General features: G+C 64.2%; 3 protein-coding genes across 3 annotated transcripts in view; all 3 read left to right on the top strand.

Moving 5' to 3' along the window:
- PLEKHG5 (pleckstrin homology and RhoGEF domain containing G5) overlaps window positions 1-11,781 on the top strand; it is a 95,181-nt gene extending 83,400 nt beyond the window's left edge. The window contains exons 9-22 of the mRNA XM_067567067.1: window positions 1,986-2,171; window positions 3,333-3,503; window positions 4,225-4,320; window positions 4,808-4,858; window positions 5,555-5,704; window positions 5,791-5,901; window positions 5,982-6,131; window positions 6,470-6,607; window positions 6,702-6,821; window positions 7,185-7,317; window positions 8,085-8,200; window positions 8,982-9,139; window positions 9,306-10,217; window positions 10,558-11,781. Coding sequence (XP_067423168.1) covers window positions 1,986-2,171; window positions 3,333-3,503; window positions 4,225-4,320; window positions 4,808-4,858; window positions 5,555-5,704; window positions 5,791-5,901; window positions 5,982-6,131; window positions 6,470-6,607; window positions 6,702-6,821; window positions 7,185-7,317; window positions 8,085-8,200; window positions 8,982-9,139; window positions 9,306-10,217; window positions 10,558-10,567 — 2,502 coding nt within the window. The 3' untranslated portion in view covers window positions 10,568-11,781. The remainder of the gene's footprint in view (window positions 1-1,985; window positions 2,172-3,332; window positions 3,504-4,224; window positions 4,321-4,807; window positions 4,859-5,554; window positions 5,705-5,790; window positions 5,902-5,981; window positions 6,132-6,469; window positions 6,608-6,701; window positions 6,822-7,184; window positions 7,318-8,084; window positions 8,201-8,981; window positions 9,140-9,305; window positions 10,218-10,557) is intronic.
- Window positions 11,782-13,555: 1,774 nt separating this feature from the next.
- TNFRSF25 (TNF receptor superfamily member 25) lies at window positions 13,556-26,017 on the top strand. The gene is made up of 9 exons (XM_067567069.1): window positions 13,556-13,585; window positions 20,267-20,498; window positions 20,826-20,957; window positions 21,133-21,285; window positions 21,915-21,996; window positions 23,942-24,000; window positions 24,608-24,722; window positions 25,383-25,585; window positions 25,731-26,017. The coding sequence occupies exons 1-9, from the start codon at window positions 13,556-13,558 to the stop codon at window positions 26,015-26,017; spliced, it is 1,293 nt and encodes a 430-aa protein (XP_067423170.1).
- The window catches only part of RPL22 (ribosomal protein L22), a 382,415-nt gene continuing 379,556 nt past the window's right edge, over window positions 23,281-26,139 (top strand). The window contains exon 1 of the mRNA XM_067567072.1: window positions 23,281-23,284. Within this exon, the coding sequence (XP_067423173.1) occupies window positions 23,283-23,284 (2 nt within the window). The 5' untranslated portion in view covers window positions 23,281-23,282. The remainder of the gene's footprint in view (window positions 23,285-26,139) is intronic.

Here is a 26,139-nt window from a genome sequence, read left to right on the forward strand (position 1 = left end):
ATGCCTCGTGGCCAGGCAGCGTGGGGTGCAGCCAGCACTCAGCCTCGGCGCTGGCTACATTGCCCTGCCGAGAGCAGGTACCCAGTGTGGAGAACCTGTACAGACCAGAACCGAGCCGGGCGTTCACACAGACAGGGCCTGTGTTCGGAGCCTGATTGCAAGCGACTGAGCGCCCACAACTCCCCAGGCAGCCCTTGGGAGTGCTGCACTCGGCGCAGGTTGGGCTCCTCACAGAGGGGCCAGAGTCCAGCGGCTGCTTCTGAAAACATGGCCAGTGTCTCTGGGCTTGAGCGGGCAGCTCCTCGGCCAGAGCCCAGTAGCAGCCTGTGTAGGAGCAAACAGCCCACGTGAGCACCCTGGTGTGTGTGTGTGTGTGTGCGTGCGCGCGCGCTCCCTATGCCTCCCGTGTGTGCTGCCGTGTGTGGAACCAGGCACAGATGAGGGAAGGAGTCTAGGTCTCGTGTGTCTATCCCGCCTGGGCAGATGGCTGTGTGCTCTGCGCAGGCAGGCTGAGCTGGCTGCCCAGGAGGCCCTGCTGTCCACCCCAGAGAGGCATTCCAGGGTCTGCAGGATGAGGCTCCAGCCAAGGTTTCAGGGGTGGAGGGCCGATTTCCAGCTGAGCGTGGGGCTGGACTGTGTAACCAGATCCTGCAGCTGAGAAGGGTCAGCTCCCTGTAACTCCAGGGAGTTGGGGGCATTAGAAGCCAGGGCTCCCTGGGCTCTGAGTCTGACCCAGCTTGGCATGGGGACGGGAGCCGGCTGCTGGCCCTGGATGCTGCTCTCATCCCGGGATGGCCCCAGGTGTTGTTTTCTTGGGGATAATCTTTTGGAGCTGATAGCCGGGATGGAGCCATTCTTGAGACAGACAGGTCCTGGCAGCTCTTCGTTGGCTAATGATTGTTCAGGGCTGCTCTGAGCTAACTGCAGCTTGGACAGCCAGGCTGAGAATGCACTGCGGGACTGTGAAAAACGGAGGTCTCCTAGCACCTCCGTCCTATGCGTGGACTCCCGCCTCCCCCTGCGTGCAGATGGCTGCAGGCTGGCTTCCCAGGAGGTGCTGGGCCAGAGGAATGTCTCATTGCCGGGGCATCAAGAACTCCCCACTCAGCAATGCAAGCCCTCCTGACGACTGGAGTCTTTACATATGTTGACACAAGAGCAGCCCTCCCCCACTCAGCCAGAGCCGTGGGGCTGGACGCTCCCAGCCGCTGTCTCTCACTCGCCTGCTCTGGAAGGAGCTTGGTGCCTTTTTCCTGCTGGGGAAAGAGACTCTGGGGATGAGCGCAGGGTTGCTCCAGCCAAGGTGAGGTGGTGCGCGCTGTGTCCAAGGGGTCTCGGGACTGTGAGGGGCTTGGAGGGACGACTGAGAGCAGAGATGCTCCCCGCCCCCATCCCTCACTCTCTTTCGTGAACTGTCTCGCTGCCCGGCATCACCTGGGAGGGCCAGTTCCGCCCTGGCCTTTCTCACACCCCCTGGCAGCAGAGCTGTGGGGCTGGGTATCTTTTTCTGGCCCATTTCCCTGCCCATGGGGCTGGGCGGCCAGTGACTGGATTCCGGGTAGCGAGTCTCTCTCCGCAGGCTCTGGGCTCCAGGTGCAGCAGCAGCCCCCCTTCCCAGAGCCCTTGGGATCGTCTCAGCCCTGCTTGGCAGGAGAGCTTGCATTTCTCCAGGCTGGTGGCTGCGGGCCTGCCCTTGATGCAGGGCTCTGGGTACCACGGGGCAGGCTGTCACTCAGACCAGAGCCGGGCGCTGGAGAGCAAGTGCAGCTGGCTGTCCTGTTCCGAGAATAGCAAGACTGGGGCAGCCCTGTGGGATTTGTGTACGTCGGCACCTTCACCTGCGGGTCATCGAGGTGTGGAGAGCCCGGGCCAGGCAGGCGGAGGGACAGCTCTGGTCCTGCCCGGGGCTCTTCAGGTGCTTTCCCACTGATCCCTCCCGCTCTCAGCATCCCCGAAAAGTGTCTCTTCTCTGCTTGGAATTGCAGGCCCCGGGGCGGAGGCGGAAGAACATGAACGAGTTTCTGGGCGATTCCAGCATCCCGGGTCAGGAGCCCTTGCAGCACTTCAGCTGCTCCCTGCCCAACAGTGGCATTGACACATGGAAGAACCGGGCCGCCAGTCGCTTCAGTGGTTTCTTTAGCTCCGGCACTAGTGCCAGCCCCTTCGGACGGGTATGTCAGCTGCTCACACCAGGCTCGGGCCTGTTCCTGCACCCGGGGCACTTGGGCTCCCAGATTTCTGCCATTGACTGGAGTCAGGAGCAGCCCCTCCCCCTGGCTCCGCCAGCTGCCATTTGGAGTTGTTTGCCCCAGGGGGGTTCCTGGCGCCAGGTTCTGCAGGGCAGGTCCATGGGCTGTGGTGAAGGTAACCACTGCCCCTTCCAGCTGACCACTCCTGTGTTGGGGAGATGCAGCGTCATTCAAAGCCTCTGGCAGGCTTACGTCAGTGGCCCCTCACCGCGTTGCTGGAGCGCTGGGTTAGTTTGGGGCAGGAGGTCAGAGGTTGCTGATACGTTGGCAGAAATGGGCCTAATCTTGGGGTTGGGTTTTTGGCCTTTGTTCAGTTTAAATGTGGGCTGTGAGACGTCCTTGCCAGTGACCAGAGCTGGCCGCTTGGCACCGTCCATGAACATGTCACTTGGCAGGGTTCTTTGCCTGCAGTCGCAAAACCGTGCTGCTGAGAACTGCAGCCCCCGGGCTGGGAGGGAGCAGCCCTGGGTTTGGAAAGGGGTGTGCAGGGAGATTTCAGCAGGACAGTGGCCAGGTCCTGAGCCCTTAGCCAGCCCAGCTCCCGCTGCAGGAAGGTGGCAGTGCCCTTTGCCCACCAGGAACTGCTGCCCCAGAGCTTGCTGTGCTGGATGCAGGCAGCCAGGCTGCTGCTGAGCCAGGGATAGAGCTGGGGAGGGAGTGGCAAACTCCCCGTCTGCCTCATCTCCCCAGTGCCCTTGGTTCTCTCTGTGACCTTCAGCCTGGGGGGTTGGGTTGAGGCAGGCTCCCGCGGGTGCCCCCTGCCCCACAGTGAGTCACTCAGCCCTTGTGCAGGGGCCTGTTCTGCCTGCCAGCTGCCTGGCCTGGGGCTCCTTGCCGAGTGTCTGGCACAAGGCCCAGTAACAGCGGAACGCCAGGAGTGCCCTCCGCCAGAGCACCTCTGCCACCTGCCCCACGCGCCCAGCCCGGTGGGCACCGTTCTCCACGGGGCAGTGTGATGTCAGGGGGAGTGGCTCTCCGAGCGGGGTGCTGGGTCTGTGATCTGAGCAGGCAGCACTGGGGGCGGGAGGGACCCTCAGTTAGACCCGCTGTGCGCTGAGCCAGCTCTGTGATCCTCTCCGCTAGGAGATGGATAAACTGGAGCAGCTGGAGAGCAAGCTGCACACCTATAGCATCTTCGGCCTCCCCAAGCTCCCCCAGCAGCTGTGCTTTGACCAGGACTCATGGGAGGAAGAGGAGGAAGGCACTGACCTGTGCCTGGAAGACAGCTGGCAGGAGATCATTGAGGGCACGGAGGTAATGCTGGGTGTGGGGGGGCGGGGGCTCTGGCTGGAGTCTAGCCTGGCGCTTCTACGCACCGCAGGCAGCAGTAGCAGAACAGCCCAGCAGAGGCCCTGGGGGGCCATTTCCCAGGAGGCTGGGCTAGAGCAGCTCTGGTACAGCTACAGCTCGTGCATGAGGAGCTGGGAAAAAGGCCTGGCCTGGGTGGCTGGCCTGGCGGGGGGAGCGCTAATCCTGGGCACTGGGTCCAATGGCAGCAGCGGGAGGCTGGGACGTGGCGGGGAGGCCGGGGCAGCAGAGCTGGGGCAGGGGTTGTAGCAGGGGGGCAGGGGGCTTCCATTACCCTCCGGATCTTCCACGGGCTGCTGACCAGGGACCGCTGCTCCCGTTACCCCCACCCTGGGCTGCCAGCTGGGCCCAGGGCTCTGTACACCCCCTGGTGGCCAGGCAGGGGGAGCTCAACCTCCCCCCCACCAGACACATTTCAACTCCTTGGCCTCTTTGCCCCATCTGGGATGTTGCCCCAGGTTCCTTTGGGGCCATGAGGATGGGTCCTCTTCTTGCATCCTGGCCAGGGGGAGGCACTAAGCTGCTTCGTGTGCTATTGGCGATCGCAGCAGGAGGGTCACTCCCCCCTGTCCTGCTCTGAGCGCACTGCTGCTGCCTCCGTGTGTGGATGGGTCTCAGTGCCATGCCCCCGGCAGCCCTGTGCACTGACCCTTCTGCCGTTCTCCAGGCCCTGACCCGCCGGCAGTGTCACCAGCAGGAGGCTGTCTGGGAGCTGCTACACACAGAAGCCACCTACATCAGGAAGCTGAAAGTGATCACGGATGTGAGTTTCTTCTGCCCCCTGCAGCCCTGGGGATGGGCAGAGCCAGCCTCCTGAGGCCACTGCAGGGAGCACAGAGGGTGTTTGCCAGGAGGAGACAGTGTGGAGTACATCCTGGGGCGAGGGCTGAGCCAGGGCAGCTTTTGCGTGGTTCTACTTGTGCCACGAAGAAGTAATTTTTTCTGTCCGCTGCGCTCCTCACTGCCGGCTCTGGGAGCCCATGGCTGGCTGGGTCCCGTTCGGGCCTGGCCGACAGTCCTGAGTTGGGCTGGGTCTGAACAGCCTCAGTCATTGCCTGCATCTCATGCAGCCTGTGGCCCCAAACAGGGAGGGAACATCCCCTTTCTGGGCTGGCCCGGGCTGTGTTGCTGTCCACACAGGCTGCTGGCCCAGTGGGGCATGTGCAGAGGGAAGAAGGGGGCTGTGTGCGGAGACCCATGAGTCGCACATGCCGGCTCTGCACTGCCTGCTCTCTGCTTTCTCCCTGCAGCTCTTCCTCTGCTGTCTGCTGAACCTGCAGGAATCGGGGCTGCTGTGTGAGGTAAGGGCCCAGCTACCTTCTGGACTGGCAGGGCAGGAAGGTTCCTCATCCCCTGCAAGGTCACTCTCGAGCACAGCCTGCCTCAGCCTTTGCCTCCCTCTGGACTTCTGGGGAATCAAGCTCAGGGTAGTTTTAAGAAGCCCAGGCTGGCTGGGCCAGCAAGGGGCCCCTGGGCAGCTCTGCCCTGTGCTGGGCGGATCTCTCCCCGGGGGAAGCGCCCCTGGGCAGCCGCGCCCTGCTGTCAGAGTGGCACTGACGTGGAGCCCCTGGGGTGGAAGATGTCATGTGTGAAGGATGGGAAGCTGCCTGGGCTCCAGCAGAGACACAGGGACACCCCTGCCCCATTAATGGAGGAATTGGACCTCTGGCCCCTGAATCAGCAGCTCTGCTGCTTGAGCTAATGGTCAGTCATTGAGCTGTGCTTGTATCCTGGCCCCAAGCCCCCCACAGGGCATGTGGTGACTACAGCAGTGAGCCCGGCTGTGCTTTGCAGGGCGATGCGGGCTGTGCCGCATTGGAGCAGTCGTCTCGCCGTCAGGGTCCCGGGGCCGAGGAGCAGGGCATAAGCCCCACTTACCAGTGCTGATGTGGGTATCCCGGCCATTCAGTCTGGCAAACTCCTGCCTCGGTGTGCCCCCGCCCAGGCTGGGCCACAGGGCTTAGACATGGCCCCTGCCACCCTCGCCATCCCTGCAGGTGGAAGCTGAGCGCCTGTTCAGTAACATTCAGGAGATCATCCAGCTGCACCGAGCCCTGTGGCGTGGCGTGATGGCCCCCATCCTGGAGAAGGCCAGGAAGACCAAGATGCTGCTGGACCCTGTGGACTTCCTGAAGGGATTCAAAATGGTAGGTGTGAGAGCCCAGCTGCCGCTTGCTCCCAGCCTGGCTGTGCCCTCGGCTCTGATGGGCCCCCCCTTGGGCTTGCCTTGCAGTTTGGCTCCCTCTTCAAGCCGTACATCCACTACTGCATGGAGGAGGAAGGCTGCCTGGAGTACATGCGTGCGCTGCTGCGGGACAACGACCTCTTCCGGAGCTACGTGACGGTAAGGCCTGGCGCCCGGCACTGGCGGCGAAATGGGGCCGCCTCGGCATCGCTAACCCCGCCCCGTGTCTCTGCTTCCAGTGGGCAGAGAAACACAAGCAGTGCAACCGCCTGAAGCTCAGCGACATGCTGGTGAAGCCGCACCAGCGCCTCACCAAGTACCCGCTACTGCTCAAGTCGGTGCTGAAGAAAACAGACGATCCTCGCACCCGAGACGCCATCATCACCATGGTAACCTGCCCAGGTGCCGGGGGGGGTGGGCCGTGCCATCCCGGGTAGGGTGCCCTAAGCCAAGTCAGCAGTGTGTGTACGGCCCCCGTCACTGCCATGCTTGCGCGCTGGCTAGGGGCTCCTTGGTGCCCTTTCCCGGGGCCGGGGCACGCGCCGCGTGACGGGTGAATTTGCCCAACGAGCCATGTCCCCATTCTGCAGCCAGTGCTGACTGCGCCTGGCGGGATCCCCCAGACTCTGCCTCCAGCCTCCACAGGGCTCCTCGCCAAACCTGCTGGGCCAGGGGCTTCCAGCAACCAGTTTCCCCTACATGCCTCTGAACTCCCACCTTGCGGCAGATCAATTCGGTGGAGCGGTTTATCAACCACGTGAACTCGCGGATGCGCCAGCGGCAAGAGCAGCAGAGGCTGGTGGCCATCATCAGCCGTATTGACTCCTATGAGGTGGTAGACAGCAGCTCAGAGGAGGTGGACAAGGTATGGGCTGTGTGGCAGGGGTGTGCGGGCAGGCCTGCGTGGGTTGTCCCCGCCCCAGCACTCCCTGACGGCATCCTTCCACTCCTGCTGGCAGATCCTGAAGGAGTTCCTGCGCTTGGACCTGACGGCCCCCATCCCGGGCACTTCCCCTGATGACACGCGGCAGCTCCTTCTGGAGGGGAGCTTGAAAATGAAGGAAGGTAAAGACAGCAAGGTGAGAAGTGCCGTGGAGTGGGAGCCGGTGAGCAGCCGCCCCCCTGGGAGAGGCTCCTTTGCCCGACAGGCCTTGGGGTCCTGGGGATTATCCCAGCCAAGCGTTCATTTGCCTGATTAACAGGGGGAGGAGGGCACAGCAGACATCCGTCCTAGCCCCACAGCCTGCCCTGGCTTCACTCATGCCCCTGGCCAGGAGCGTGTGGCCCAGGAAGCCGTCAGGCAGGCGGCACTGGCAGGAATCACTCTCCTACCCTGGGCCTGGCTTGGGAACACGGCCAACAGGGTCTCGCCCTGCCCCTGACCGCCAGCACTGCTGCAGCTCCACCGGACCCATCGGCCCCTGTGGTTTCCTTTTCCCCAGATGGATGTTTACTGCTTCCTCTTCACGGACCTGTTCCTCATCACCAAACCAGTGAAGAAGGCTGAGCGCACCAAGGTCATCCGGCAGCCCCTGCTCGTGGACAAGATTGTCTGCCGCGAGCTCAAGGACCCCGGTGAGGAGCACGTGGGGCTGGGACCCGAGGGCGGGGCCGTGCTCTGTGGTGCCCTCCAGTGCTAATCAGAGCCCGCCCCATGGCCCATCCCACCCCATGGTCCCTCGCAGCCCATGGGAGCTGGAGGAGCGTCCTCTCTCTCCTTCCTCCCTGCCCCGCCATCCTGGCTGTCCCCCTCCCCGCTCACAGACAGAGGAGGTCAGGGTACAGGGCTCTCCCTGCGTCCCCACAGGGACTGACCCCTGAGTGCTCCCACCCCTGGGGGCCCCCAGGGTCTCTGTGAGCCCGCAGCCTGGGGAGCTAAGGGCTCAGCTCCTGCCCCAGTGGGCTGGTGCCGCCCTGTGTGTCTGGGCTGTTACAGGCTGGGGGTCGCCAGATGGGACAGCCACCCTCATCTTCGGGGGGTGGGTCTCACAGCATTTCCCTCAGCACCATCAGCCTCCGCCTCTCCGTCTGCCCTTCTGCAGCGTGGCAGCACGGCCGATGCCGGGGGTCTGGTGCAGACAGAGGCTGCAGCCTTTGGTCCCTGGGCACTGAGCCCCGTCTGACTGTGCATGGCCGTATCCTGAGCCCTTGCCTGCTCTGCACGGCTTGCAGGGCTCTGCTGCCTTCCCAGCCTTGCCCGGAGAGATGGCTGATCCTCTAAGAGGAGCGTGTCTCCCGGCTGCCCTGTGCTGGGCAGTCACCGCGTCTGCTGTAACTTGCCCATGCCTGGGGAAACTGCCTTTTGTTCATGACTGGTGGCTGCACCTCTGTCCCCCTTGCAGGCTCCTTCCTCTTGATCTATCTCAACGAGCTGCACAGCGCCGTGGGAGCCTTCACCTTCCAGGCCAGCAGCCAGTCCCTGTGCCGCGGGTGGATTGAGGCGCTGTACAATGCACAGGTGATTTGGGAAGAAACCATCGAACTCAGGACAAAGCGCCTTTGTGATGGGCCTAGGGATCCAGATGCTCTGTGCTGAGCATCCCCGATCTAAGAAGCTGTGGGGCGTTTCCTCTTGTGCGGGGCCCGGCGTGGGGTTTGCAGCAGCAGCTCAGAGCATGCGCCCGTCTCTGAGATGGGGCCAGGGAAGGAAATGAACACTCAGCAAATGCCTGTCCTGGGCACGCCTATCTCTGTCAGCATCCCTCAGACGTGCAGGGAGATGGGGTGCACATTGGGACACAGGCAGCGCGATGCAGGGCTGTGTCCAATGCCCCAGGTGTGTCACCTCCCCCCTGAGCTGGCCTTGTCCAGACCTGCGGGGCCTCGACCCCAGTAGCATTCTACAACGCTGTCACTCGGGGGGGGCGTCAGTTACCTCTCTGGAAACTCCCCTAGGATCAGGGCAAATGTCCCCTGGAAGGGCCAGTGCTACATGTGATCGTGCCCTGCGTTGAGATCTCCCTTCTTTATCATTCCCTTCCCGGGGGCTGCCGGGGTAGGCATCTCAGGTGAGGAACTGGGAGCGTGGCCGGTGCAGCACCTGGGGCCGTGTTGAGTCTGGGACAGTCCCACGTGCGCACACAGCCCTCAAACACAGCCCCTGGCTTGTGTGGGCCACCTAGTGTGGTGTGGGAGCAGTGCCCCTGCTAGGTGGGTGACCTGTCCTGACCGGCGCGGGTTGGGGCGCCTGTGGTGTCCAAGGTGCCGGTTCCTCAGCTGTGTCTGCCCCTTGTCCACAGAACCTCCTGCAGCGGCTGCGTCTCCAGGAGCGCCAGCGCAGCCAGCGGCAGCAGCTGCAGAGCCTGGAGGAGGAAGAGGATGGGGAGAGTGGGACCTCGGCAGCCAGCTCGCCCACTATCCTGCGCAAGAGCAGTGACAGCCTCGACTCTCAGCAATGGTACAGCACGCCCAGCCCCCCAGCCTCCAGCCCTCCCCCCATGTCAGGGCCTCTCCCCATCTCCCCTCGCTCCTGCCCTGCCCTGCTCCAGTATGCGCCAGCACTGGGGCCAGCCACCCCCTCTCACTCCCAGCCTCCTGTGTCTAACTCCCCCTTGCTCTTGCAGCCCCTCCGACGGCTCCACGGAGACCATCGCGGTGGTGGTGGTCGATGCCGGCGAGGAGCTCTCCTTCCCCGACTCAGAAGTGGGGCTGTTCAGCTCACAGTCGGATGAGACCTCCATCAGCATCAGTGCTTCATCCACCACCCCCACCGGGGAGCTCCTGGAGGGGGGCGGAGAGGCTGCTGAGAAAGCCCCGACCCTCAGCTCCAACTGTCTGGCGCTGGATCCCAGCGGCTGCAGGTCGGCATCCATCGACAGCGCCTACGGCACCCTGTCCCCCACCTCCATCCAGGAGTTTGCTGAGGCGCAGCAGCTGGAGCCGGCGGAGGATGGGGGAACCCTGCACTCGCGGCGCGCCCCCTCACCCAAGCTGCGCCGCAGGACTCCCGTGCAGCTCCTGCCCTGCAAGGGGAAAGTGCTCAAGTCCAAGTCGGAGGCCAGCCTCCTGCAGCTGATCTCAACCTGGCCCCCTCTTGCCCAGAGCAAGAGCCTCTCCGACCTCTTCACGGTGCCAGGCCCAGCCACATTCCTGGCAGGCCCCAGCCCGGAGCTGGCCCAGCGGGAGGTCCCGACTGGTGCCCAGAGGACTAACAGGGTGGGTGCAGGGAGCGGGGGGACCCGGTCGGACTGCAGCAGCAGCAGCAGCGGCTCCTCTTCTGAGCTGTCTGAAGCCGAGGAGCTGGGCTGTGCCAAGGGCTTTGGTCACCCAGCGGGGAGCAATGCAACGGGGCAGGACACTCCCTCTGCAGTGCCTGAGGTGATGGCTGCCCCCTGCCGGGCGCCCAGCAGCACCCCGACGGAACGCTGCCACCGGACACTGTCAGACCCGCCGGCAGCCCAGCACCGCAGGCTGACACTGGCCCAGCTGTACAGGATCAGGACCACCCTGCTCCTCAACTCCACGCTGACCGCCTCGTAAGTGCCACGACGCAGTTGGGCTGGCGTCTTTGGGGCTAGCCAGTGGTGGGTACCTGGGGGGCCTCCTGGCCTGCAGCCAGCTGGCACCAGCAGCCTGGGGGATGGGTCTTTGCAGATGCCCAAGCACATCTCCCTCACCCATGGGGCAGGGCACGTGCGTGGGGCAAAGTCCTACAGGGAGAGTTCAGGGTTTTCCATCAGCCTCCGTCCCTGAGTCTCAGCCTGGCTCAGCTCCCTGCAACCGAGGAGATAATGCTGGGGATGGGGGGCATGCCCTGGCGGCTGTGTGTGTTCCTGAGAGCAGGCGGCTAGGAGCTCCTCTGTCCCTCTCTTGCAGGGAGGTCTGAGAGCTTTCGGTGACTCCAGGAGAGGAGCAGTGCTGCCAGTCAGAGGCGTCCCGCCCGCCTGCGACGATGTAGCATGAGCGCCCCGGGCACTGGGAGATGCTGCTCTGCAGGCCCCGAAGCAGCATCCAGCAGCGAGTCAAGGCTGTGCGTGGGTGTGGGGGGGAGAGCATGCAGATGTGTGGACATAGGGATGGGGGGGGTGCACATGCGTGTGTATGTCTCTCCATGGGGAGTGTGCACATGTGCACGTGTGGCGAGTGCATGTGTGTCTCGGGGAGTGTGTGCTGGGCGTGTAACGGCGGAGCTGTGGACTGGGGCTGGCCAGGGAGCCCTTCCTAGGACTCTGGCTGGCACAGAGCGACTCCTTTGCACTTTGAGACCCGGGCGCCGTGCTGGAGCCGGAGCCCTGCCGCTACTCCTGAACTCTCTGTGAGCCCAAGTCCGACAGAGGGCACCCTACAGGACCTTGTTGTCTCTCACTCAGCCAGGCGCACTCTGAGATGCTGGTCTGGGAGCTGCTCGTAGAGCTGCGGAGACGATGAGCAGTGACCACAAAATAAAATATTGTGCGAAAAACTAACCCACCCACCCTTGTCCGCAGAGAGCCCCTTGTGCAGAGGGCTCTGCTGGGCTTCAGACCCTCCCCATGCCTGCCGCAGGCTGCAGGCAGCTCCTCCCACTGAACATGGAAAACACCAGGACACAGCAGCAGGGGCTGAGGGCTTGTGAGCTGGGCACGACTGTCGCCTTCCACCCACGGCTGGCCTGTTGCAAGGCGGGAGACACACAAGCCACATTGCGTCGGGTTCAGCAGAAGCCAAACAGTCATGCAAAGACCGGGGCCCTCCTCCGCCTGGCTGGGACGCCACTGGTGTGTGTCTCTGTGAACCATCTCCAGTGAACTGCTTCTCACAAGGGTAAAACCTGCCCCAGGAGCAGGGGTTCTGAGTGCATGTTATTTGTGGTAAGCTGCATTTCCTGCAGTGGCAAACTGCACCCGTCCCATGGGAAGGAAACGGCAGAGGGGAATAGCCATAGCTTTTTCCCTTCCTCTAAGCTCGCATCACCAGCAGCCAGTCTGCCTGGCCTGGCCCCACCTCTGAGCTCTTCCAAGGGATGACAGAGCGTGAATGCCGCTGTGTCCCCATGGGGGCTGCACCGCAGCAGCCAGAAGCAATGGCCCCTTTCAACTACTGCCAGCGAGAGCTTGCACTGCAGCCAGGAGCTGAGCCAGGGCAGCTCCTGAACCCCCTTAGCTACCGCGGCTGCTCTTTCAGCTCCTCGCTGGGTTGATTTGGTTCTCCCCTGGCTGAGCAGAGCCCCCGAAAGCTGGTTTTCCATTGAGGCTAGCACACGTCCTCTGGGTCTCCCCAGTGGGGCTGCGTTTTCCTGAGGCAGTGGTTGGGATAAGTCAGGGAAAGTTGCTGTGAGCTGACTGAGGAAGGACTCAACATGTTGGCAGTAGGTGAAGAGGGACGAAGGCTACAGTGAGGCACCGGCAGCGGGGCAGAGCCATGCATGCTGCGCCCTGCTGGCCATGTGTGTGGCAAGGTTGCAGGGGATAGGAACCCGGCTAACCCGGAGTCGCTCTGGCTGGTGGTGATGTCAGACGGGGGGAGACGGATGGGGGGGCACAGCTGGACCCATCAGCACCACAGCCTAGCAGGTATTTAAAGCCTCCAGCTGTCTATGCTGGGCGTTCGGAGGGAAGGAAGGGCTGAGCTACTTCTTATGCTGGCCAGCTGGGACTGCAGGGTCTTGGCTGAGAGCACAGCTCATGCCACCGGCTGCAGTAGCTGCTTGTGCAGGGTGGGGCTGGTTCCTCCAAGCAGCCTGCGGGACCCCCAGGAAGGCAGCCAGGAAGGGCTGTGTCTGGGGTGGCTAGCATGGAGGCTTGCAGGGGCGGCAGAGGGACCTGCGCTTGGCAATGTTCCCACGGCATGTGGCCCAGTGCAAGCTCTGCTGGAGGAGGGGCCATTGCCTGGGGGCTGTGTGTGCAGCGCGCTCGCCCATCTGGCCTAGAGTTCTTATCCCAGCGCCTCCAGCCCCAGGGAGGGAGACCGCGTTTCCTTCCTGCACTGAGCTGTGGCCTGCTGCAGCCAGGGGCCGAGCTGCCTGGGTGGCAGAGGGAAATGCTGACTGCCCCAGGCTGGCGTGTACAGCCTGGTACACTTGGCTGCTAGCAGATGGCAGCAGAGTGGGAAGGGTCATGGGGCTGCCTGGCACACACGTCTTTGCCGGGCTGTTGCCAGGGGTGGGTGCGTTTGCCCCGGATGGTCATGTATGATGTTGCATATTTATTAAGCTTTGTCCTGCCTGCCCTGCAGCTGGGGAAGCAGCATTGCCTGCCATGGCCTTCATGCCACTTGTGTATGAATGTCTGTGCCACCGGGCTGTCCCGGGCACAGGCGCAGGAGCCTCGGCTGGTTCTTCCATATTGTCCATTGAATGTTATCCCTGCATTGGGCTGTCCTGCCAGTGTACCGTTCCCACCAGCCCCAGCCTCACAGGCCCGGCATTAAAGATCATGCGTGTGCGCTCACTCTGCGTTTGTCCTTTAATGGGGGTGGAGGTGGGGTGCAGAGCCCTTGTGCCAGCTCCCACCCTGCACAGGTGGGACTCTCGGGGGCTGTTTCCCACCAGCCCTCGGCAGCAGGGCTGCCCCTGACCTCAGCCCTGCTGTCTGGCTGCTTCCATGCCAGCTAAGCCCCGCCTCGTGCTCGCGGCTGCTGTCGTGGTTTTATACCCCCGGATTCATTTCCAGAAATGTATTTCCTCCCACGAGGGCTTGTGTGTAAAAGGCTCAGCTGAGCGGCTTTGATCTTACTTGACACTCGGGGTTCCTGAGAGCATGGGTTATCTGCCACCTCGCTCTGCCGCTGGGCTGTGACCAGCTCCCGCTTTGCCCAAGCGCCAGCAGCAGTGCGTAACCCCGCGGGCGCTTTGCTGGATCCTCCCCGGTATGAGCTGGCTCTCTGGGGTTCGAGGATGGAGAGCTGGTCCCTGAAGGTGGCTGGGGTAAGTCCTGCTCACCTGGGGAAGTGCCTCATTTGCTCTAGGGTGAGTGGAAGCGGGGAGCATCCAGGGCTGGGTGCAGGCTTGCTCTGGGGGGTGGGGGAAGCTAAGAGGGCTGGCGGGGGATGAGGGACCAGCTCTCTGCATCTGTTAGTTTGTTTCCTATGCGCCAAACTCTGGTTTCTCTGGCAGAAGAGCTGCTGCTGTGTATCCTGGGGTGAGAGACCCCAGAAAGGGACTCGTAATATCCCCTAACCGTGGGAGACCTTGGAAGGTTACAGGAAACCCCCTTGAATTCACTACCGCAGGCGGCCAGTTAGAGCCAAGGGCTTTCCAGGAAAGGGAAGATGGGAGGAGAGAAAATGAAAGTGTGCTGGAGCCACCCCCGTTTAACAAGAATCCCGGGGGCTGCGGGAGCTCTTTACAGCCCAGGTACACAAGGCTCTCTTCACCCAGCCCTGACATGTAGCTGCCTTGGGGATGCGATGTGGTAGCGTTTGAAGAGTGCACAAGCACAGTGACCAATCCAGCAGAGAAAGCACAGCCTGCTGGGGGGGGGTCATCCTGAGCCAACTCTTGACTGCGAGGGCCATGGCTGTCCATGGAGGTGGCACCCAGCTCATCAGGCCCTGGCCTCTGAGGGCCTTCTGCTTCACATGAATAAATCATGCCCCTGGAGGAGCCATTGAGGTCCCAGCTTCTGTTTTCAGAGTCCACCAGGCTGAGGCCTGAACCCACTGCTTGCAGTGCTTGGGGGCCCTGCCTGTGCTGGGCGCCGGGGGTCCCTGCACTCCCTGAGCGAGGGCTTGCACTCCAGCTCAGCCAAGCGAGGCAGCTGGGCAGAAAGCTGGGGTTTATTCCTTGCACCCTCACCAGGCATCTGTGCTGCTGCCAGACAGCGGGGCTGGGCCAGGGGCTGCCTTTGAGGCCACAGTCCTTGTGAAAGCTCACACAGGGCCAAGCTGGGCCCCAGCTCTGTGGGCCCAGGGGCACGTGATTCAGGGGGCTGTGCTCAGCCTGGCGCGGGATGCTGCTGTGCAGTCTGAGCCACATGCCCGTGGAGCCTGGGTGATGTTCTGCTCTCACTTGTCCTGTCCCCCGGGCTCCCTGCGTGTCGAGCAGCTCTGGAACACAGCTGGGGGCTGCTCACTTCCGAGGGCGCTTTGCTGTGACTCCTACCTCAGGTGGAGATCTGGGGCCGGGCAGGGCCTGGACCAGCTGCGAGACCTGGCCTGTAGCCCCTCCCTTGGTCAGTCCTGCAGCCAGCCCTGAGCTGGGTAAAGAAGGGCTGGTACTCCCCATCGCCACCCAGCCCATGTACTTTCCTGCCTCCTCCCAGGCCAGCAGAGGTGAAAGAGCTTTTCTTTAAAGGGGGCAGCTAGATGAGCAGGCGCCCTGCCCTATCCCAGTCTCTGGCAACCGGGGGCCATACTAGGCCCCAGCCAGGCTTAGTCATGGTCATGGTCATGTGCTGTCCCCGTGGGGCAACGAGCAGGCTGGAGTCTCCAGCCCAGACCCCCGCCCCCACAAATGTGTGAAATGACCATCACACGTCATCTCCACAGGGATGGGTCCTCGTCCCTCAGCCCTGGCAGGCAGCATGGGGGGCACTGGGCCGGGAGGGTTGGGGGGGAGCGTGGGGCTGCCACTGCCTGTGGAGGGGGGGGGGGGTGAGCGCCGGCCAGGCTCGCCGCTGGCACCATTCACAGCTGGAGATTCACGGGGGGGGAGCGGGGAACAGAGTGGGGCGTGTGGTGGGGTGACATGGCCTGAGGCTGCGCAGTGGGAGACTGCAGCACACTGCGGGGTGCAGGCGTGAGCCTGGGGGGCCAGGGAGGGTGGCCAGAAGTTAGGGAGGGCAGAGGACCATGGCTTGTGACGAGGGCTCCTTTTAGCGTGGCCCAGACTGCGAGGGGTCCAGCTGGCTGGGTGAGCCAAGCAGGCCCCATCGCCCCTGGTTACTCAGCAGGTCAACAGGAAGGCAGGCAGTGGGAGCAGCAGAGCTGCCCGGGACGAGCGCTCACACCTCAGCTCAGCCACTGACTCAGCCCTGCCGTGGGCTGCGGCAGGAGGGGGCGGAAGGAGGAAGCTGCCAGGGCCAGGCCCCGATCTGATCATGGAGCTATGCAAATGGGCGCGTTCAGGGGCAGGTTCCAGGCCATCGGTGACAGATTTAAGAGAAAATGATGCAGCACTTTAATCAGGGCCATCTTCACCGGGAACTCCACCCACGGGCCGGAATCCCCAGGAGTCCGCTCCCCCCCCCCCCGCAGCATGGCCGCCCAGGGGGTCCAGCCTGGCCCAGCAGCCCGTGGGGGGCGAGGCCCAAGGGCTGCCTGGGGATGAAGGGTCCCCTACCAGGGCCCTGGAGAGCAGGCTGGGGGGGGATGTGCACCCCTCAGCGGGTGGGGCTGGGGAGAACAGGCATATGGGGCCTGGCTCTTTCGGAGCACGGGGGGCATGGCAGCGGCCCTGCTGGAGCTGGGCGCTGGGTGGGCCGTGAGGGCAGCAAGCCTGGTGGTTGTCACATCCTGGGCAGCAGGGCCAGGAAGAGCCCGGGGGCGCGAGGCACTAGCGGGGTGTGTGCGGGTGGAAGGGTGGAAGGGGCTGGGTGGCGGCTGTACCCGGCTCGGGGCTGGGAAGGGCAGGCAGGGGGGTGACCTGTGCCGAGGGCAGGGCGCCCACCTGGCGGGAGAGGCTGGGCACGTGGCCCGGCTCATGTCTGAGGAGGTTGGAGATGAGGTTCAGCCATCCAGGAGCCACCGCCGGACGCTGCCCCCCACCAGAGTCACGCAGGGAGCTGGGGGTAGGGGCTGCCTGGCAGACTGTAGGGCCCGGAGCCCCCGCCTCTGCACCCCCCGCTCGGGGCACCCGTGTGCTATGCCCTGCACCTGTGCAACCGGAGCCTCTGCCCTGAGGCGCTCACACTGCGGGCATGGTGACAGCACTTTGGGGTGGGCTTATGCACGCACACATAGCCCCGCTCCCCAGGCCCTGAGCCAGCAGCATCCCCACGCCAGAGCCCCACTGCCTCGCCCAGGCGCTGGCCCAGCCCCCTGCGGGTGTGGTGCAGGGCGCGTGCCTGGCAATCCTTGCCGGGGCTGGGCCGCGCTGACCTAGTTGGGTGCACGTACGTGGTGCGATACCATCAGAGGAGTGGGGGAGCGGGGCCCGGTTTCCTCTAAGGGAGGAAATCGCCTCATCGCTGTGCAGAGACTAGACAGGCGCTCCTGACATTAACCTTATGCGGCCCATCCCCCCCCCCTTTCACCAGCCCTCCCCGCCCCCCCCCGGCCGCCCTGGTCCCAGTGCGACCCACCAGAGCTGCTCCCAGCAAGGGGCTGAGAACGGTGGGACAGCGGCCTGTGGTGGGCCTGCCCCACGCCCCGCAGGGAAGGATGAGGCACAGAGCCCCCACGCGCCCAGCCCACGGCCACAGCAGGTGACGCAATGAACAGCTTTCCACACCCCCCGCCACCCCCCTCCACCCCCCAGGGCTTTCCCTGCCACACAGGCCTGGAGGCACGAGGCAAGGCCAACGGGGCACCATCTCCTTGCCCTGGGGACAGTGGAGGGGCCCGGCCTGCACCGTGCTAGCCCACAATGCCAGGCATGCAGGGGGGCTGGCGCTGTCACTCCTGCTGCACAGCCCATGCCAGCGGTTGCGCTCTGAGCGGCCCTCCCACCCCAGCTTTGCCCAGCCGGGAGTGATGGGGAGGTCACTGGCAGCAGCCAGCCCTCGGGCACCCCACACCCCCGGCGTGCTGCTGTCTCCAGCAGGAGCAGCCCCCCAGCGCAGGGAGAGGGCAAGGTGCCGCGCTGGGCACGTGTCAGCCAGGGGATGGAGTGGAGGGCACGGTCTGTGACGTCGGGCTGCGACCTGGCGAGAAGCAAAGCCTGCCCTTGGCAGGATCCGGCTGTGATGCTACCTGCCACTCGCTAGCCCTGGCGTCAGCATGCTCATCCCCTCCCTGTCCCGGGCCGGGGTGGGGTGGCTCTGCGGCAGGGCTGTGGGGCGCTCACCGTGCATGTCTGAGAGCAGCGGCTTGGTTCCGCAGTGCTGGGCCTGGAAGCCCCGGAAGTTGCCTGTGGCTCCCCGTGGGCAGGGGCCCAGGCACCATCCGTGCTCAGCCCCGCCTTGCTGCCACAGCTGGGCCTGGTGTGCGCGGGCTCAGGCCGTGTGTGCCAGGAGTCCCTGCGCAGCATGGCCTGGCTGCAGACTCTGGCAGGGCACCTTGCTGGCTGGATGCCCCAGGTCTGGGTGGCCAGGGGATAAAGCAGCAGCCAGCGATGCTCAGCTCAGCCGGGCTGGGGCCAGGCTCATGCGGTGAGGCTCAGGGCGAGGCCAATGTGCTGGGCTTCCAGGGCCCCCCACCTGCTCTCTCCTGGGCCGTGTTGGGCTCGGGGGTATCCTGGGACTCTCACCATGGCTTTGTGGCTCCGCTGCAACACTGGGCCGCACCCTTGGGGCGCTGATGAGCCGGGCAGCAAGAATGCCAGCGTCCCACACCACAGCCTGTCTGCTGCCAGAACACACTCAGTCCTATGGGGCTGGGGGCCTGCCCGGCACCTAGTGGAACCCAGGCCACTTGCGTCCTAGGCTGGCTGTCAACAGCTTGGCCCAGCCTGTACCCTCCCTGCTGCGCCGTGTCACACCCCCCCGAGAGGCGGCTCCGTTCCAGCCCTGGGTACTGAGCGTGGCTCTGGGGGCACGACCATGCGGGGCGCGCTGGGGGCCTTGCCGGGTGTGGTGTCACACCTACATATCTTTCTTGGAGTTGTGGCAGTGCCGGGCCGGGAGCACCACTTCCGCTCTGCCATGCAGCCAGCTGCCGTGAGCACCGCACCAACCGGTTCCTAGGAAAGAGGTTAACTCAGAGCCACTTACAGGAACAACTGCACCAGCCTGCTTATGCAACACTTCTCGGTGCCCTTTCAGTGCTAACCACACGCCCCAGCTCTCCTCCTTTACCAGAAGCCGTAGCCAAGGCAGGAGTCTGGCCTGAGGTCGCCCCTGCTTCCGGCGGCGCACCTCCGCACACAGTGTTCCCTGCAGTGGCGCCGTGCGCCAGAGGCCTCCAGAAGCTGTTCTGCTCACATGCCACGCACCCCGCCTCTGACAGCAGCTGGGGAAAACACCCAGCAGGGGCTGGCAGGGGGCATTCCCTGCGGGCGGGGCTGGGGGGGCTGGAGGGTTAGTCACACAGTGCTCTCCCTACAGCCCTGCCGGGAAGGGCTCTGGGTAATGCACCTTGGTGACATGGCCGGCCTGTCTCTGTGCCGCAGCGCTGGGCACTCGCTACGTGAGAGCACGCGCTGTTGCTCCTGTGGGCGCTGCCCCTGGGACCTGGGTGTATTTGGGATCCAGTGGTGCCGACGCTGGTGATTTTAGCGTGAGCTTCCTGCTAGTTGATGTTTTCTTAAAGCTCTGGCTCCTGGAGTCAAGTGACTGCTGAGCATCTCAGCTTTCATTACAAACCCCGCAATGGCTGCTCTCCTGGTTGTGGGGCAGCACTGGAAACGAGCCTCAAATGCAGCCTGCAGCAGCTGGGGCTTGATGTAAGGAGTTTGAAGGCTGGGGGTGGGGGATGTTTAAATCAAACTCAGGCCCCGTGTCCAGCAGGGTTCATGCGTCACTCCTGGGCTCCAGCTTTCTCTCCTGCCTCCCTAAGCGGGTCCCAGCGGGTACGTGGCACCCAGCGACCCCGCCTGGCCATCCGTGGGGGCCCCTGGCTGCAGCGTGGGGCCCTGCATGTGATGGCACACGGGGCGACGGGCAGGGCAAGCCTGGGGGTGGGGATGGCTTGGTGGTGCCTGCACATGCCCGTGTCTGTTCCCAGCCCTAGGCACAAGTTCCTGGGCACGTCCAGGTCCAGCTGCAGTGCATTGGCTCCATCTAGCGGAGGACCTGGGTCCCCATCACCTAAGCCCCAGCGGTTCAGTTTCAAGGGCTGAGCACTTCCTACTGGTGCAATAGCAGCTGAAGGGCACAGCTGAGATCAGGCCCCCTTACACTAGATCATGCTCAGTGAGAGACAGTCCCTGCCCCAAATAGCTGAGGCAGACAAAGGATGGGAGGGGAAACCGAGGCATAGACCGCCGACGTGACTTGCCCAAGGCCACCCAGCAGGCGTGTGGCAGGTCCAAGAATAGAGTCTAGGCCGCCCAGTCCCAGGCCCCTGGCCTCCCCACTGCACTACATGCCCCCCTCCCCGGGAGAGGGTCTCTGCGCCTCCCAGTGACTGGCTCCAAGGTTCCCGCTGGTTAAACCTCCCCAAGGCTCCGGTGTGGCTCCAGACCGCCAGGAGCAGCACGAGTGGATGGCAGGAGTCACAGGGAAGGTGGCGAGTGCGGCACTGCCTGCTCTGGGCTCAGGGGATGCCCGGCTGGGAAGAGGCAGCAGGCTCGGGCTGGCCTGTTTCCCCTTGAGGCTCCGTTGCTCGGGCGGGGCTGGGCACTAGCTGCGACGGTCAAACCGGGGCCAAGAAACGCCGTGTTGGCTGAGGGTTTGTTGTGTGAGCTAAGGCCTGGCTGCCCATGCTGACCAGAGGCAGCCCCCGGTCGGTAGCTGTGAGCTCTCAGCCGGCGCAGGGCTGGCCAATGCAGCAGCTGGGAGCCTGCTAGAGCCTTGTTCAGGCCCAGGCGCTGGTGACGCACTCCGGCAACGTTCCCCTCTGTCCCCAGGGCTTTCTGGCTGCACTGCTGGTGACCGGAAGTGGATTCCAGCTGTTGGGCACCCCAAAGCCACGAGTGGCCGGGACTGGCAGTGAGCAGAGGCGGGCAAGGAGCCCGTCTGACTCTGCACTGGGGCTGCAGCGTCACGCACCGCACAAGAGAGACGTCACGAAACACCCCTGCGAAGCTGGCTACCACTGGTACTCGCCAATGCAGCGCTGCTGCCAGCAGTGCCCTGCAGGTTAGAACGTCTCTGAGAGCCGAGCCGCGCACCCAAACCCAGCACGGACTCTGCCGGCTTGGGGACAGCCGGCCAAGGGCTCTGGGCACTGCGAGGTGGGGAACTGAGGCCCAGATTGGGTAAGCGATTTGCTGAGGTTACGGGGGAGTCAATGGCAGCGCTAGCTACAGACTCAGGGCTTCCTGACTCCTGCACAGACGGGCTGGATGGAGGGACCGACCAGATCAGCCAGCCTGACCCCCTGGGCATCCCGGGCCACAGCCCATCTCCCTCCTCCTCCCCGTGCATTACCCGCATGCTCATCCACACCTGCTGTCGTTTGCACAGGGCAGTTTATGAAGGCTCCCTGCACAAGCCATGACCACAACACGACGTGCGAGCGCTGCCCCCACGGCACCTACCTCGCCTCGCCAAACTTCGAGAAGAAATGCAGGAAGTGCTCCGAGTGCCACGCTCCAGGTAAGGGGCTGGACAGGCCCGTCGCCTGTGACGGGACGCCCAGCCACGCTGGCGCTGTGCCAGCCCCACACTGCCCTGTTGGCCTGGGCCCTCGGGGGGGGGCAGGAGAAACCCTGGGAGACCCGCACTTCATGCTGCTGAGGCAGCCTGCTCACCGAGCTTGTCCTGTGTTCAGCTTCCCAGCTCATGGTGAAGAACTGTACGGAGAGCAGCGACGCACAGTGTGGCTGCGGCCCCGGCCACTTCCTCCAGTGCACGGCCTCTGCCTGCAGGGATTTCACCTGCCAGGAGTGCCACAGGTGCCAGGGCAAGGTCACCCTTCAGAACTGTGAGTGTCCGGGGCGCCGCCCGCTGCCTTCGACTCCTGGCACTGCCCCTTGCGCTTCTGCGCCTGCCCGGCCGCCCCCTGCCTGCCCCGTCTGCCCTGCTGCTCCTCGTCCGCCCCACTGCCCCTCACGCTGCCCCCTGCCTGCTCCCTGCTGCCCCTCGTCCGCCCCGCTGCCCCTCACGCTGACCCCTGCCTGCCCTGCTGCCCCTCGCGCTGACCCCCCCGTCTGCCCCAGCTGGGGCCTGACTCCCGCTGCTGCGCACATGCTGACATGCAGCCCGCCATGGCCTGCTGCTAGCGCTATCTCATACCCCGCACATCCTAGTCGAACTGAAGCTGGACCAGACACCCTCTGCCACCCATGCCGGGGACTCCCAACTGCTGATGCTGTGCCAGCTCTCCTGGGACTGCGCCACGCAGACACTGAGCCTTCCCTGATGGGAATCCTGCTGCCCTGGGCTCCAGCCAACGAGACCCTGCCAGGAGAGGAGAACGCAGAGGAAAGCCCCCAGCCCCTTCCCTGCCTGCTCTGCGCACATTCCCTGAACACATGCCCTGGGCCACGGAGGCTCTCGCTTTCCCATGGGCCGCCCCCTGGCAGGGCACTCGCCATGCACCATGTCTTTCAGGTTCCATGAAGGCGGATACCCAGTGTGGGGAATGCCAGTCTGGCTTCTACCTGGAGGGCAGCGAGTGCAGAGCATGTGCCACGTAAATACCCTTGGCTTTCTTGGTTTGCTTCCGCGTGCAGCGCCCATCAGTCACCAGCCCCTGACCAGGGACGAGCAGGGCTGGAAAGCTAGTCTGGGGAGACACGGGCCCACAGTGGCTAATGCAGGGTTAGTGAATGCCACAGCCACCTCCAGCGCCCGGGCTGGATTCTGAGGCAACCTATGTCCCATGAGCCCAGCCTAGGGGATTTTTAGGGCAGTTTCACCTCACAGTATCTTACTGGCTACTGAGACCAGTCCAGCTGTTAATGCAGCACATAGGCGCTGACTTTTGGTTTTACCGGTGGGTGCCCCTGCCCGGCTTCTGCCAGAGCCAGTGCTCAGGTGAGCTCCCTAGCCACGTTGCTTCCCCACGGGGTTTTTCCCCACCTGCCCGGCTTCTGCTGGGGGCCATGGCTTAGTTGCCTCCCTCCCAGCTTCTGCCGAGGCCAGGGGGTTGGGTCCAGCTCCCCATAGCTTTCCTGGGCAGCGGCGGCTGGTGGGGCTTTCTCCCCCCACCCTCCCGGCTTCTGCTGTGGGTCTCTGGGGGTGCCGGGGCTTAGTTCCCCTCACCCCTGGATGTCTGCCGCTGGGGATGCCAGCTGGTGCCCACTTTTCCAGGGGCCCCACATTGGCCACCACTGCGCACTCACCCTCTTGGCCCTAGCCTAGTGTCAGGTTCCCTCTGCCAGGACTGACCTGCTGCCCAGAGTCCAAGCTGGAGCCTGGCTGTGGGGCTGGAAGGGGGCTGGGAGGGAGCTGCAGGCTGCAGTCACACACGCCATCAGCCCACCAGGTGTGAGGGGAAGCGCTTGGAGAGGGGCGTGGAGCCCCGTGTGTCCCCCGGTGAGCAGCAGGGGCTGGCTGGCCCTGTCTGCTGATGACCGAGGGCAACCACACCTAACCCTGGCCCTCAGCCTTTTTTTTCCCCCCTCGGTTACACACACGCAGTGCTGGGGGGGAGGCATGACTTGGAAGCAGCCCTCCCCCAGGCGTCCCTGGCTGGAGCAGCAGCCCCAGGGGGGCCATGCTGTGATTCAGTGACTCAGCCCCTGCCAGGGCAGGGAAGTGCCCATAAAACACATTAAACCAATTAACAGCTAATGGGCGCACTCAGCAGCTGATGGGCAGGCGGGATGAGCCTGCAGCTGCCTGTGTGAAAGAGCTGCCAGCTGCGGCCAGCACCTATCATCCCGACCCAGGCAGATGGTCACCCGGTGGGTGCTGAGCACCCCTTATTCTCCCTGTGGGTGCCTCAGCCCCTCAGCACCCATGGAGTTGGCGCCTATGAATCGGTGAGCTCTGGGGCTGAGGGAACATGGGCCTTGTGCTCTCCACAGCTCCCACCGGGCGGGGGCTGGCAAGCCGGCTGGAACGGTATTTAGGAGCCCCAGACGTTCACAGGCTGGGAAGTGCCTTAACTTCCGTGCGCATCTTCAGCCAGGCTCAGCCGTCAATTCAAGAGCAGACGCAATAGCAGGTGCCAGGGTGACCCTCACTAGCAAATAACAATCCCTGGGGTCTGCAAACCCGCCGTGCTGTGACACACCATGTGTACGCCCCGGAGCCAGCTGCTGCCCCAGGGTGACGGGCTGACGATCACAGACGAGGGCTCAACTTGCCCTGCAATGTGGCCTTGTCCCCGATTAATGCCGTGCTCTGGCAGCGCAGTGGGGCAGGCCCAGCTTGGACACCGGACACCTCTTTCCCCCACCTCAATCTGCGTGAACGGTCACATGTAGACAAGCCCCTCTCTGTGCGTGGGGTACGGGGCGGGTGGGGGGATGGAAAAGGCTCTCTGCAGCAGCGCCTGGCCTGGGCGAAGGCTGGCGGTGGAACCCTGGCTGTGACAGAGCCACCGCTGGAGCTCATGCCACAGCCGCTCGCTCTCCCAGCACCGGGTTAAAATCCCCCCTGACGTGTCTCTTCCCTGCTCCCGTTTGCAGCCAGCTGTCCGAGAAGTGCATTGACGGGTGTGGCAGGGCGTGTGATGGCAGCAGCCCAGGTAGGGCCCAGCGGTCGGAGGGTGTCACAGGGGGAGGGTTGCAGCCCCCTGCTCAGGTGATGGCATCCAGGGCAGGGCCCCAGGCACTGGTCGGGGGGGTCAGGACATGGGCGGGCTCTGGCCCACAGTATGCGTGAGGGGCAGGGTGCAGGGCCTGGCGTATAGGGGAAAACGCGGCTCTACTGGGGGGGCGGCGGGTGCATGGCTCGGCGCGGGCACAGCAAGGATCCAGCACTCACAGGAGGCCCTGCCAGTCAGCCTGGCACCTTTGCCTAGCCAGGAGCAGCGTCCAGAGCCCCCAGCTAACCTCGCTGTGGCAGGTGCGGCGTCAGCTCGTCCCACAGCCTGCCCTTCCTCAGCTGGGCCAGGCCCGAACTCACTCACAGGGCTGGAGTGACTCCCTTGGCCGCCGTGACGCGCCCTGGGATTGCTGAGCCGGGGGCTGTCACAGCATGGACGGGCCCTTCGGGGCCTTGCCCAGCCGTGCAGCAGCTGCAATGAGACGGGCGACTCGGGCCTTGCCTAGGCTGGCGCAAGGCGGGCAGTGACTGGAGAACGAAGGCGGCAGCTGCGCTTGTCTGAGAACTCTCCTCTGCCTCTGTTCCAGGCTTTGGGCTGGAGTATGTTCTGCTGGGCCTCATGGGGCCCCTCTTCCTGGGCGCTCTCTTCATCTACCACCGGAGGAGGACGCTCAGTGCCGAGTCCCCCGCAGCCGGTAACCCGTCCCTGCCTTGCTCTGGCTTTTCGCTCCCCCTCGCATTCGCCCGCTGCCGTGCAAAGCAGAACCCCGGCCTGGCTAAGAGAGGCCCCGTGCACCGAGCACTGGGCGCCGAGGGGCGGCGGAGGGGGCACCGTGACTGACTCATTTCCCCGTCTCTCTCCCGGCAGGTGGGACTGCAGTGAACAACGTGATGCTACAACAGGTGAGAGCCCAGCCGGGGAGTGGAGACGCACTGCAGACGCTGCACAGAGCTCGCCCTCCCAATGGCATGCCAGCAGAGACCGCCCTGCCCCGCTGCTCCCCCACGCAGCTGCTGGCCCGGCTCAAGCTGCGGCCTGGCAGGCTTGGGGCATTTGGAGCCTCTTCTGGCTAGTGAAGGGCCTCGTTACCCCCTGCAGGCTGCTCATTGGCATTGCGGAGATGAGTTTGCTGGGGCTCAGGCTAGTTCTCAGCAAACAGGTGTCCACTCACCAGAGCGGCTGGTCCCCGAGTGGATGAGGCAGAGTCTCTCTCTCGTTTGAGTGCAACTAAACCTGGGCCAGTTTGTCTGCCCAGCCAGGAGGCTGTGACATTCCTCCCACCCTTCCGGCCCACCAGGCAGACGTCTCTCCTGCCCTGCCGCTCCAGACTGCTGGCTTGGGGCTTCCCCTCCAAGAACCAGGGCTCTCCTCGGAAACGCTGGCATCTTTCTGTTCCAGGTCTCAGCGTGTCTGTCTGGTGCCGCAGAAAAGCCCCCGGAGGTGCAGGGTTTGCACCACCTTCAGGTCACGGAGGCATCGCAAATGAGTGGCAACGCCTGTCCGGCCAGGCCCCTCTGCAGCTGGGACGGCTGGGAGTCACGCACGGCGCGCCAGGAGACCGCGAGTAAGCAGCGTATTGCAGAAGGGTGCCTGGTGTTCTGCACTTGCAGCCACCCTGGCTTCCTGCCAGCATCCAAGCCCCCCTCCCTGCCCCTCTGCAGGGCTGCTTTGCTCCCTGGCTCTGGCTGACCAGCTTTGCTGTCTCGCAGGGCCCCTCCTTGGCACTCTCCAGCAGGGCAGCACGCTGTACGCCATCATCAACGCGGTGCCCTTGCGGCGCTGGAAGGAGCTCATGCGCGTGCTGGAGCTGCCGGACACTGAGATCGAGGTGGTGGAGATGGAGTTTGCCCACGTCCGGGACCAGCAGTACGAGATGCTGAAGAGGTGGTGCCAGCAGAAGAACACCACGCTGGAGTCCATCTTCTCCGCCCTGGAGCGCATGGAGCTGGCCGGCTGTGCCGAGGAGCTGAGGCAGCAGCTGCAGAAGTGCCCGTGAGCCTGCCCAGCCAGCAAGTAGGGATGAAGGAGCGGCTGACGCTGCTGGCCAGGGCTGGCTTCAGTGATTCCCCCGCCCCTGGGCTCGGACTTGGGATGGGAAGGAGCAGGCCTTGCCGAGGC

The sequence above is a fragment of the Emydura macquarii genome, unplaced genomic scaffold, assembly GCF_026122565.2.
Source record: "Emydura macquarii macquarii isolate MOO-44397 ecotype Brisbane River unplaced genomic scaffold, CSIRO-AGI_Emac_v2 contig_2768, whole genome shotgun sequence".
NCBI lineage: Eukaryota > Metazoa > Chordata > Testudines > Chelidae > Emydura > Emydura macquarii.